Source organism: Vipera berus (assembly GCF_964194415.1).
Source record: "Vipera berus genome assembly, chromosome: 4".
Taxonomy (NCBI): domain Eukaryota; kingdom Metazoa; phylum Chordata; class Lepidosauria; order Squamata; family Viperidae; genus Vipera; species Vipera berus.
The window spans coordinates 74,536,882-74,550,777 of NC_138206.1; the positions used below are offsets into that span (position 1 = coordinate 74,536,882).

A 13,896-nucleotide genomic window follows, 5' to 3' on the forward strand; every position below is an offset into this window, starting at 1 on the left:
GAGATCAATATTTACATTTTGATTCCCACTATCCACTGGAACACAAAATGGGAGTTATCAGAACCCTACACCACTACCAACAAAGATGGGAAAGAAAAAGAGCTAAAATACATCAAAGAAGCTTTCAGAACATGTGGCAGAATCAAGGAAGCTCTCAGAACATGTGGCTATCCCAATTGGGCCTTCATCAAATCTCAAAAAAGACCTAGCAGGAGCTCCTCCATAACAGACAAACAAGAGAACAATAAACAAAGCAATGTTGTCATTCCATACATTGCAGGAATATCTGAAAAGCACAGGAGAACACAACAAACATGCACACTTTAAACCCAATAATACACTAAGGAAGAAACTTGTCCACCCCAAGGATAAACTACCCAGACACAAACTGAGCAACTTGGTATATGCAGTACAATGTGCAGATATGTACACTGGGGAAACAAAACAACCACTTCACAAACACATGGCACAACATAGGAAAACAAATCCATCAAGACTAAATTCAGCAGTCCATCTGCATTTAAAAGACAAAGCCACTCTTTTGAAGATAGCGAAGTCCACATTTTGGACAGATAGGACTACTGCTTTGAAAGGGAGGTCCTACAGGCCATCTATGTCAAAATTGAACAGCCCTCTCTCAACAGAGGGAGGGAAGTCTACAACACAGTCCTTTCAGCAGTTCCAAGAAGGCTCCACACCCATTTGCACCACTCAGGTGACCTTGAGGACACAGATAAACCTGCAAGTGTCCTCAATGACTCTCTAAAAGAATGTAAATGACCAGCTACCAGCAAGGAATATAAATCCTTCCATTCTCCACCATCCAGTCAGAGCTGAAGAAGCTTATTTGATGAGAAGCAAAAGAGAAAAACAAGAAAGTCCAGTTGGCTCTTGAAAAAGCACCTTTGGGACAACCATGACCTGGATGACTAAGAATCTCCTTAGACATGTAGTATTGTACTATTGTACCAAAACTACTTGGGTGATTGAGCAACTACTTGGGTGATTGAGCAAGATCCAGGAATGGATCTCTCAGGATTGGTAAAGGAAGGATGAACTAGATGTTCTTGGACTTAGTCAACCATACTTATTGGGAATTTACTGCTGGCAATATAAATTCACCAGTACATAAAGATTGCAGATTATTCATCTCTGCTTTAGTGGATATGCAATTCTATGAAATTATAATCTTTTTGAAGATAAACTTACATTTTATCATGTTTTCTAGCCCTCATTTATACCACAACTGATTAGAGGTATCAGCTTAACTGTTCCACTGCTCATATAAGAATTAAAATTGGGTGACAACAAAACATATACTGATAACAAGTTATTTCTACTTTCAGTGGTTTTGTACAAATGTTAAACACAGTCCTGCAGAACCCCACACCATAAATATTATAGAAGAGAACAATAGATCCCAAGCTCCATCTTCTGAAATGAGCGTCATAACTAGGGTAACTATTTTAATATTTCTAAATTACTAAGACAGTAGTAAACTGTAACAAAAGCTATTGGGAACTTCAGGAAAATTAATGCATTGCTATTTATTTATTAAATTTATATTGTTTTCATATCAGAAATTATCAAGGTGACTAAGTAATCTCTAGAATCCAGCCTCAAAATGGGTCTACAAAACAAGGAATGGATTAAAAGGCATATGCTTCAACTAACACTTTTAAATCAGCACATTGAGAGCTCTCCTTCTCTCTTGACACTGTAAAGTCAAGTCAGCTTCTTAAATAGTAACATTTAAGCAAGAAACTGATGTAGAACTAATGTGCTATAATAGACTAGATTCTTAATTTAAGATAGCCAGGTCCATTCGTTTAATTTAGGATTATTTTAATTTGATAATATCAGCATCTGTTTAGAAGGAATCAAAAGGATAACCACCAGGCAAATTTAGAGACTGAGGTTTAACAAGCTATTTGTTCAGATTATATCATAAAGATTAAGATTAAATTTTCATTGTTTTCAATCTAACATGCACCATTTTAACATATGTTTTTGTTTGTATGCTGTTTTTAAGAAAAAAAATGAAACAATTCCAATTCTTTAAAAAAAGGTATTCTTTCAGTTTTAATCCTTCATTTTCATCACTTTTTATTATCTTTTCTCCTGCTCTTTCCTCTCTCTGCTGCCATTGTCCATCTGCCATTTAATCTAATTCGAAGATAGTATCTTCATCTTCTCTATGGAATGGAAAGACTCTAAAAGATTTTTAAAAAGCAGTATTAAATCCAAAATTTGGAGAAAAAAAGAATTTATATAAAATCCAGATATTTGACCATATGCACTTGCACTTATCAAGCTTGCCAATATTATTCAATAGTTCTATCTCCAATAAAATAAATCATGACAGAAATCTTCAAACAAGTTTTGTAAAGACAATCCTAAAACCCATGAGAATTGTGCGTATTTTTCATATTTCAGGACAGCATCTACAATAGCAATAATTTTATAATTTTATTGCATCTTTCTCCATTGCCCAACTCTGATTTGCCTATATATAAATGAAAATTTAGGATCGAAGTCTGAGTTTATATGTATAACTTAAAAACAAAATTGGTTACTCACGATTTATGTGGTCCATGTAATAAACACCAATCTGTTGATCGTAAACAGTTTCCCATCCTAAAGGTAGTTCATCACCAACACAGTCAGCAAAAGTTAATGGCTTGGTAATCCTATAAATATTATAAAAAAACAAAAACAGTTCAAACATGCTACATGTCAGGACCCACCTCAATCCACATCTTAGGAAATAAGAACTCTTGGATGCAAGTTTAGTCCAAAAGGAAAATGTTTACTAGGATGGAATCGATTGTGGCAATACAAGACGGAATCTGACAAAAGTTACATTTCAATCCCATATAAAGCATTCCCATTTCAGCCCCTCCCCTCATCCATTTGGTCAGGCTCTCATCAGTTGCTAGGTGTCAGGGCCTTCCATGGGAAAGGGAACTCTCCTTGGTTTTATGGTTATTGCTTTCCTTTTCAGTTGTAAATGAAGATGCAATCCAGACCTGTCTGTCCCCCTCCCTCCCCCAGTTAAAACATTCCCTGTTGTTTGAAAATCGCTTTAGTAACCATCCTCTCCCCCCCCCCTCGGAGAGATGGCAGAATCCCCAGAAATAGCACATTGTTCTACCTATACAATTATGAAATGTGATATAAATGGATTCTGACACTGCATTTAATTATCATTATGGATGACTATAATATAACTTTAATAAATTATGATTAAGGACATCACTTTTCAACGCCAAAACTTTTAACATATGACAAAGCAAATCAATCTCAAATAGGAAGAAATTTTAAAATGCACTGAAAGACAAGAATTTAAAAAAATATTTACATTTTGATTCTCACCACCCACTGGAGTAAAAAATGGGAGTTATCAGAATCCTACACCACCGAGCTGAAGGTCTGCTTACCAGCAAAGATGGGAAAGAAAAAGAACTAAAACACATCACAGAAGCCCTCAGAACGTGTGGTTATCCCAACTGGACCTTCATCAAATCCCAAAAAAGACCCAGCAGGAGCTCCTCCATAACAGACAAAGAAGAAAACAATAAACGAAGCAATGTTGTCATTCCATATGTTGCAGGAATATCAGAAAAGCTCACGAGGTTCTTCAGTCAACACAACATAAGTGCACACTTTAAACCAACAACTATACTAAGGCAGAAGCTTGTCCACCCCAAGGATAATACACCCAGACACAAATTGAACAACTTCATATATGCAGTATAATGCAGTGAGCTATGTGAAAATCTGTACACTGGGGAAACAAAACAACCACTTCATAACACATGGCACAACATAGGAGAACATCAGGACAAGATTCCACAGTCCATTTGCATTTAAAAGACAAAGACCACTCTTTTGAAGGCAGCAAAGTCCACATTTTGAATAGAGAGGACTGCTGATTTGAAAGAGGGGTCCAAGAGGCCATCTATGTCATAACTGAACAGCCATCTGTCAACACAGGGGGAGGGATACGACATCATCTATCTGCAGTCTACAACGCAGTTCTTTCAGCAGTTCCAAGAAGGCTCCATACCCATTTTCACTACTCAGGTGACCTTGACAACACAAATAAACCTCCAGGTAGCCTCGGCAACTCTCTAAAAGAATGCAAATGACCAGCTATCTGCAAGGAGTATAAATCCTTCCATTTCCAACCATCCATTCAGAGCTTAGGAAGCTTCTTTGATGAGAAGTGAAATGTCTTCAAAGTAAAACAAGAAAGTCCAGATGCCTTATCAAAAAGCACCTCTGGGTGTTCTGAAAATAATTATCACTAAAATATATATTTTAGAAAAAATAATCAGCATTCAAGAAGTTGGACTTGTTTCCTGCAGAAAATTATTAAAATACACATCTTTATACCTATATTAACAATGTAGTTACAGTTATGTTCAAGAATGCTTATTATATAGAACTACAGCCAGGCAGCTCAATTATAACAAAGACACTGATCAAAGCCTGACTGAGCTGATATTAGCCAATTAAATCCTACCCTCCTATCCCAAAGAGGTATAAGATGCTTTTTTTTACTACCTCTTGTCCAATACATCTGAAATTACTCAAGCGGGTCAAATTTTGTATAGCAACAAGTTATTTCCCCAGATTGGCTAGAACAGGGCTTTTCAACCGGTGGTACGTGTACCACTGGTGGTACGCGAGCACCTGGCTGGTGGTACGCGGCATTGCCTTCCTCCCCTCCACGTCCCATCGCTCCGCTCCTTCCCAGCTCACTTGCTGCCGGAAAACATGCTGCTTGGCGGCCTGCAGGAACCCTACCAAGGACGTGTGAAGAGTGCAGGCGCAGAGCAAGGCCCCGCCCTCCCCAGGGACTCATTGTGCAGCAACCGGATTGACCTCTTCTTGTGCGGGATCCATGCTGTCCTTCCCCCCCTTCTTACTTCAGAAACAAGCGCGAACCTGAAGGGGACAGAGCCATCCTCTCCCTCGGCAGGTAGGTTTGAGACCGCTCACGTCGCAGCCCTGTGCGCCAACCTCACAACCGCCCCTCCTTCTTTCCCCCCTTCTCTCTCTCTCTCTCTCTCTGCTGTGGCCTTCCATCTTCTTTTCCTCTCCCCCCCCCATGAGCTTGCAATACCCCTCATGGCGCCTCCCGGGGCTCGAGACTTTTCCCCCTCTCCTCTTCCCGTCCACACTTGTAAAGCAAGAACATCTGTAAGCTTATTAATAATATCCAAGTTCACAGACCCTTCCCTTGGCCAAGGGTGTGGAGGGAAAAACACAATCGCCTGACTCCCTCCCCACCACTGTTGGCGACTCCGTACGGCCGGCCCTGACCTCCACAAGCTGAAAGCAAGTGAGATTGCCAGGAGCATGAATCGGCATGTACTCAGAAACGCCAATCTCGTGCTCCTGCGCATCCCACTTGCTTGCAGAAAGCAAGCTGAAAGTGAGCGAGCAAGATTGTCAGGAGCGCAAATCATCGTGTACTTAGAAACGCCAATCTCGCGCTCCTGCCCGGCTCACTAGCTTGCAGAAAACATGCAGCTTGCAAGTTGCATTGCACCAGGGAAATCACATGATCCCCTTTTGCGACCTTCTGAGAAGCAAACTCAAGCCGGATTCAAACAACTCTGGGACTAACTTAACTGCAGGGATTCACCAAACAAACATGGCAAGAGAAATTCATAAAATGAGGCAAAATTACAACAACCGAGTGGCTCTGGAGTGCCGCCGTGGTGCGCCTGCATGCAATCCCCCCCTAGGCCTCAGTTTCCCCCTCGGGCAAAGGGGAGCCAGAGCGACTTCCCAGCCGGGCTGCTCGAACGCGGGTGGGGAGGACTTGCACTCTCCAGAAACAAACTCTGACAGCCATGAAGGAAGCCACGGGGGTGCTGCGGGCGGTTCCAGCAAAGGAGATAGTGGGGTGATCTGGGCAGCTCCAGCCCATGACCCCTGCCCATCCCTTTACCTGGCTGTAGAGCTTCGTCAGCGACATGGCCGGGCCAGCAGGGCGCACATCCGAAGGGGTGGAAAGCAGAGGAGGTAAGTCCACGGGCAGTCCCAGAGCCGCAGAGGCAGCCAGGGGAGGGGACATGAGCGGTGCAGTTCCGACGGACGGCGCACCCCACGAAGCACCTGTGACCTTTGCCCGGCCTCAGCACAAATTCTCTACCCGGCAGCCGGCGAAGGGCGGCGGGCAGGCAGGGAGGGAGGTGGGGCAGGCGCCACTCCCTCATGGCCAGGTAGGGGAGGTGCCGGGCCTGGCAGGGGGAGACAGCCACCCGACTCCGCGTCCCTGCGCTCGCCTGGTTGGCGCAGGTGGGAATGCCAGGCGGCCCGCAGGCACCGCTCACCCTCTGCCAGCTGGGCCCTGGAAACCAGAGCGCGCTGCCCCTGACGGGGCCTCCCAGTGGTGCGGCTGGGCCAGATGCCCTCGGGGAACTCTCCGGCTCTTTGCCCCTGGAGCACTCCCAGGCCCCCTTTCCTTGAACTCCCCGGACAAAGCCGTGCTTTCGCTCCTGGCCCTCTTCGCTTCCGCGGAGGGTTCCGAGGCAGCGCGGCAGGCGGCCTTACTCTCCTGCGAATAAGGCTGGGAGCAACGTGCTGGGGAAAGCGGGGCTCTCTGGAGTGGGGAGACGCATCCTGAGCCCGAGTCCCGTCTTTTTTCCTCACACACACACACACACACACACACACACCTTTTCCCAGCCAGAATCAAAAAGAGGAGCAGCCCCAAGTCTCTACCTGTCAGGTAGTAAGGCGGCATCCTGACATCCCCGGAGAAACCCCCTTGTCCTTCTGGGAACATTAAGGAGCTCCAGCAAGACCAGGTGGTCCTCCAGGTTGCCCGATTCCCACAATTCTTCTTGGTGAGAGAGGACACCAAGCCCCCCACCCACTGGAGGATGCCTGGTTGAGAAAGCTGCCTTGTCTCTCCTTTTTTCTTGGTTTTTTTAACTCCCCTGGAGGGAAAGCAAGGAAGAAGAGCGAGTAGGGAAAAGAGGGAGAAAGGTGAAGAAAGAAGGAAAGAGAAAGGATGAAAGGTGAGAGAAAGGAAGGAAGGAAGAAAAGAAAGAAAGAAGAAAGGAAGGGACAATGGGAGAGAGGGAGGGAAGGAAGACACCCATCCCAGTCCCACCCCCCTCTACCAGAAACCCAGATTTCCCCCCCACAGGCACCCTGCAACCTGATTGATGAGCTGGCCATACCTCCCACCCCACCCATTGACGTCGCTTATCAAAAAGTTGCAAAAGGTGATCACATGACCCTGGGACACTGAATGTCATAAGTATAAATCAGTTGCCAAGCATCCAAATGTAAATCACATAACCCTGTGGATGCTGCAGCAGTCATAAGTGTGAAAAATGGTCATAAGTCACTTTTTCAGTGCCGTTGTAACTTCAAACAGTCACTAAGTGAATTGTTGTAAGTCGAGGACTACCTGTATTTTATCATTTTTCCCTCTCTTTTTTGGTCAAGGTCTTGACACTTTGCTGGGCGACTGGTGGTACTCAGATAGTGCCTTATCCTAAAAATGGTACAATGGGTGAAAAGGTTAAAAAGCCCTGGGCTAGAAAAACTGACACTAACACAACTCTATCCTTTTTTACTGCTTTGCTTATTTAACTAGATCCCAGAAAGTAGAAATACTTTGAACTCTTGATTCCTTACAAAAGAATATTTTAGATTGTGTGCTTGAGAACTTTTAAAAATGTAGACTTAGAAAGCTTCCAAATTTCACACATTAAAAATTCCAAACAACTTCAAACCTAAAATAACACCTTTATGACTATAGACCTGACATATATAATTAACAGAACTGTTACATTTTCAGATACATTAGTGGAGGAAATACATGCAGTTTAATATTAAACATTCAATATTACATTTAAACTAGAAACTAAAACCTCACTACTGAAATCCCCCATGCTAACCGAAATATGACCGCACCAAATATACCAGCATATTCAAATCTATTGCCACAGATTTAGAAGACAGACTCTTATCTTTAGCTCTCATAAACCACAAAAAAGAAACTATAAAAGAGTGTATATATTTGTTCTTACAAAAACACCCGATTAAATTTTTTGTTTTGAAACAAGAAGGGAAGCAAGGGCGGTTTTCATAGCACTTGCCTAATAGCACTTCAAAGTTTATGTGAAAGCTTACATTTCAAATGGTGAAATGTGATTCAGAACACATGAGCATCTGTGGAAACACCTTAAAAATGTGTCATTTCCATCCACAGCTGCTTCTTAACTACAGGAAAAGTTATCGTGGCTTTAAAGTGTTTCTGACACATGCTACATTCATGTCTGTGCATGAGCCAAATCACATCCTATTCCTGGTTCTACTCTCCATATACCTTGCTCAACAAACATATTTTTCAGACTTTCCTGATTTTGCTTCTCTACAATATTTAAATATTTAATATTTGTTCTTATCATGGTCCACATTGTTGCTCCTAGCAATTTTGCTTGTTCTGATTTCAGTCCGGTTCAGTAACTTTGATCATACACTCACCAGTTCTATCTTGTATCTCAGCTCTAATATCTAGCATACTAGAATGCATATTTTAGTTCCATCTCTATACCCTGAACAATCTGCTGTGTATTATTCAATCCCAACCATAAGACTAATTAACAAATAAACAGAATCTATATATTACATCTATAGGTTAAACTATCTTGCAGGCACTCCGTGTAAAATCTAGTACACCTGTCAGAACCAACTTCAGCCCACATCTTAAGAAAGTAGGACTCTTGGAGACAAGATTTTCCAAGCAGGAACTTTTACTAAGAAATAGGAGATAGCAGGCATATTAGACAGGATCTGAGGAATTCCCTCATAAATTGATATTTTTGAAGTGTCCCCAAGCAAACCTCACCCCACAGTTCATTCGGTCAGTTCCGGATCAGCCAAGCTCCAGGTGGTAAGCCTATCGTGGGAGAAGAGAAATAACAGTCCGTTTGCAGCAGGATCATTTCCACCCTCCTCACATTTCATTCGGAGAAACAAACCAGATTCCAGAGGGTTGCATTTCTCCCTTCCCCCCCACTTTCCTAGTTCTCCATAATTGAGAAGGAATGCCTAGTGAGAAAGCAACTGATTATTTTGTGATGGATAGCAGGCAGGCGGAATAAACAAAGGTTACATTTAAGGGAGGAAGTGAAAGCCATAAAGTCCCATGCCTGTTGCCTCTCCTCCTTGGGAATGGCAGAATCCAGGGGAAGATGAGATTTGGGTTTAGCTCAGAGGAGATAGTTAGAAATGAAATATAAACGAATTCTGACATCCTGCCCCCTTTAAACATAGGAGAGATCCATCTGTAGAGGAAACAAAAATATAGATGTTAGCCTGGTTTGCTGGGATATTCTGTATGAAACCTCTTTAGCAACTTAGGTGCTCTGATGTGATGTTTATGGATCCACTCGTTTTCTGAGGAGGGAAGGTGTTTCCAAGCTACTAGGTATTGAATTGTTCTGTGGTACTTTCTAGAATCTAGGATTTCTTTTACCTCGAAGTATTGTTCTCCTTCAACCATGATTGGAGGTGGTGGTGGTGGTGGTTTGGCCATAAGGGTGACTGTTGTTCCCTTTTCAGCAAACTGCAGTGAAAGATTGGGTGTATTTGCCTAAGATTTTTGGGTAGTTCTAATTCTACTGTTACTGGGTTTATGATTCTTTTAATTGGAAAAGGTCCTATATATATTTTGGTCCAAGTTTTTTAAAGGGCTGTAAGGCTTTTAGGTATTTTGTAGATAAATGTACCATTTCTCCTATCCTGAATAGTGTGGGTTCAACTCTTTTTTTGTCTACCTGTGTTTTGTATGCTTGCCTAGCTTTGTCTAAAGCTTTCCTAACGATTGGCCAGGTATTTTGCAATTGTGCAATCCATTCTTTCAGTGATGGGATTTCCAGTTCATTTGGGATTAGTTCTGGCACAGGGTTGAAACTTTGACAGGTGGCTATTTGAAAAGGAGTGTAGTCTGTGCTGGAGTGAACTGCGTTCTTGTAAGCAACTTCTGCAAAGGGGAGTAGGTCCGTCCAATTTGTTTGCTGAAAATTAATAAAGCATCTTAAGTATTGCTCAAGTACTGAGTTCCCGTGTTCCGATTGGCCGTTCACTTGAGGATGATGACTAGACGACAGTCCCTGAGTAGTTCCTAAGAGGGATAAAAATTCCTTCCAAAACTTTGAAATAAATTGCACTCCCCTATCAGATGTGATGTGTTGGGGTGCTCCATGCAGTCTGTAAATGTGCTGCACAAAGAGTTTCACTAAGGTTTTTGCGGTGGGAATCTTTTGGCAAGGGATAAAGTGCACCTGTTTGGAAAACAAATACATAACCCCCCAGATGACAGTGTTCCCGTTTCTTTCTGGTAATTCCACTAAAAAATCCATGGCTATTTCTTTCCAGGGGGCTGAGGGGTTCAACACCACCAACAGTCTGGGCGACTTTCCCTACAGCCTCTTAGCCATTACGCATGTTTGGCAGCTGGCCACATAAGCTTTCTATGTCCTTTTTCATGGATGGCCACCAAAAGTGCCTTTTAGTTAAGAGTAAAGTTTTTACAAACCCAAAATGTCCTGCTGGTTTTGTATCATGGCACAACTGCATGAAATTGATCCTCTGGGTATGTATAACTTCTCCCCCAAACAGGGTAGTCTGTCTTTGATTGTGCACAGTCTTATTTTTCTGGAACTATTCATCTGTTTCCAAAGACTTTTGGAATTTGATTCCAGTTTGGCTGTTCAGCTGCGGCTTCATTTTAGCTTGGGCCCTGGTGGTTACTGGTGCTGCCAGTTGTTGTTCAGGTATAAGTGGTTTAGAGTCAGTGGCCCGTGTGCTGTTATATTGGGGCATGCGAGACAGTGCATCTGCCAGGAAATTCTTTCCCCCTGGTAAGTGTGAAACGGAATCGATGAAACTGCTGAGATCAGCAGGATTGCTTAGGAGTGAGTTTCCTGGGTGTTTTTAGCGCTTCCAAATTTTTGTGGTCTGTCCAGACCTGAAGATTTTATTCCTTCAAGGAAATGACGCCACGTAAGTAATGACCGAAGGGACGCGGTGGCTCAGTGGGTTAGGACGCTGAACTTGTCGATCGGAAGGTCGGCAGTTTGGCGGGTCGAATCCCGAGTGCCGCGTAGCAGAGTGAGCGCCTGTTACTCGTCCCAGCTTCTGCCAACCTAGCAGTTCAAAAGCATGTAAAAATGCAAGTAGAAAAATAGGGACCACTACGGTGGGAAGGTAACAGCGTTCCGTGTGCCTTTGGTATCTAGTCATGCCGGCCACATGACCACGGAGACGTCCTCGGACAAGCGCTGGCTCTTTGGCTTTGAAACGGAGATGAGCACCGCCCCCTAGAGTCGGAAACGACTAGCACGCATGTGCGGGGAACCTTTACCTTTACCTTTAAGTAATGACCACCTCACAGAATAAGCCTCTTTTTCCCACACAGCCCAACGTTGTTCTGTCTCTGTGAGTTTCCTGGACATATAAGGACACGGTTGCAGTGCCCCCTCGACATTTTCCTGTAACAATACAGCTCCCACCACATCGCTTGAGTCTGCCTGTATTACGAAATGTTTATTAGGGTCTGGGTGTCTAGCCTCTCTAATGCCACTTCACATTCCATTGTCCACTTCAGGGGCTGGCTGGGTTTCACTGCCCTCCCTCATTTTCAACAAGTTTGTGAGGGGTAGGGCTATTTGGGCAAACAAAGGGATGAATTGGCAGAAGTTTGCAAAACCCAGGAAACTTTGCAATTGCTTCCTTGTGCAGGGTGGTGCCCATTTTAATACTGCCCTGATTTTCTTAGGCTCCATTTTGAAGCCTTGCGGGGATATGCGATACCCCAGGTAGTCTATTCTTTCCTGGTGGAATTCATATTTCGATAATTTGGCATATAGGTGGGCAGCCTGCAATTTTTTTAGAACTGCTCTGACTAGATTAATATGCTCCTCAGTGAAGATAAGATGTCATATAAGTAAACCACTTCATTGATTAATTGCATAAAAACTGTGGGGGGGCCTTGCAGTCCGAACAGCAGAACTTTGAACTGGTAGCAACCCATTGGACAATTGAATGCAGTCTTCCATTCCTCCCCTTCCTTGATCCTAATGTGGTAGTATGCTTCTTAGGTCTAGTTTGGTAAAAATCCTTCCTCTTGATAGGTGGGATAACATGTGCTTCATGAGGGGTAGGGGATACAGATTACTTTCACTAATTGCATTCAGGGCGTGGTAATCTACGCACAAACCCATTGTGCCATCCTTCTTTTCCCTAAATAGGACTGGAGCAGCCACTTTGGGTTTGGCAGATTCAATAAATCCCCTTTTCTAAGTTTTTATTTAAGAATCTTTCCATCTCCTCCATCTCTTTAGGGCTTATGGAGTACAGCCTGGGCTTTGGGAGTTTTGCCCCGGGTTTGATTTCTATAGCACAGTCCATGGGTCGGTGAGGAGGGAGCTCAGCTGTCCTCCAATTTACCCAGGGGTTCCATTTCTTTAACCATTCCAGCCCTAAAATCATTGGGCATTGCATGCCAGGGGTCACTACAAACATTATATTTTCCTCATGGGTCTCCAGAGACAGGTGAACTGGTAGGGTGGCTAGGGTAGCTGGTAACCCCCCCCCCCCGCTATGGACCCATCTAACTGCCCAAAGGAGATTGGTTGCTTTCCTCTCCTCACCAGAATGCCCAAATTCCCCACTAGTGTCAGGCTAATGGTAAGCCCATCATGGGAGAGAAGAGATTTATTTATTTATTTATTTTATTTTATTTTTATCACATTTATATACCGCCCTTTCCTGAAGGACTCAGGGCGGTTTACAGGGTGATTAAAAAACAGAGATACAAAAGTTAAAAACAGATTAAAAAAATTATATTCGTCCCTGCATAAGTAAAACCCCAGTTAAAATAAGATTAAAGCTAAAATTAGAATTCTCAGCCTGGGCCAGAGAGCTCGAAGAGCCAGGTCTTCAGGTCCCGTCGGAATGAACGGAGGTCGGGGGCAGTCCTCAGCTCCACTGGCAGCTGGTTCCAAAGGGCAGGCGCACCCACTGAGAAGGCCCTATCCCTGGCTGTCGTCCGCCGGCAATCTCTTACCGGTGGCACCCTGAGAAGACCCTCCCTGTGGGAGCGCACTGGACGAAGGGAGCTTGATGCCGGCAGCAGGTGTTCCCTCAGATATCCCGGACCCAAGCCATTTAGGGCTTTATAGGTCATCACCAGCACCTTGAATCTCACCCAGAGGGCAATCGGGAGCCAATGCAGCTCGCGGAGTAGAGGTGTTACATGGGAGTATCGGGAAACCCCCATCACATTATATTTTCCTCATGGGTCTCCAGAGACAGGTGAACTGGTAGGGTGGCTAGGGTAGCTGGTACCCCCCCCCCTGCTATGGACCCATCTAACTGCCCAAAGGAGATTGGTTGCTTTCCTCTCCTCACCAGAATGCCCAAATTCCCCACTAGTGTCAGGCTAATGGTAAGCCCATCATGGGAGAGAAGAGATTTATTTATTTATTTATTTTATTTTTATCACATTTATATACCGCCCTTTCCTGAAGGACTCAGGGCGGTTTACAGGGTGATTAAAAAACAGAGATACAAAAGTTAAAAACAGATTAAAAAAAATTATATTCGTCCCTGCATAAGTAAAACCCCAGTTAAAATAAGATTAAAGCTAAAATTAGAATTCTCAGCCTGGGCCAGAGAGCTCGAAGAGCCAGGTCTTCAGGTCCCGTCGGAATGAACGGAGGTCGGGGGCAGTCCTCAGCTCCACTGGCAGCTGGTTCCAAAGGGCAGGCGCACCCACAGAGAAGGCCCTATCCCTGGCTGTCATCCGCCGGCAATCTCTTACCGGTGGCACCCTGAGAAGACCCTCCCTGTGGG

General features: G+C 43.9%; 1 protein-coding gene across 7 annotated transcripts in view; it reads right to left on the reverse strand.

The window, feature by feature from the left end:
- Positions 1 to 13,896, reverse strand: part of WWC3 (WWC family member 3) — a gene marked incomplete at its 5' end in the record, with an annotated part of 212,287 nt that overhangs the window by 166,388 nt on the left and 32,003 nt on the right. For all 7 annotated transcript variants that reach the window (XM_081327450.1, XM_081327446.1, XM_081327445.1 and 4 more), the window contains one exon: positions 2,581 to 2,690. In XM_081327450.1, coding sequence (XP_081183576.1) covers positions 2,581 to 2,596 — 16 coding nt within the window. The remainder of the gene's footprint in view (positions 1 to 2,580; positions 2,691 to 13,896) is intronic.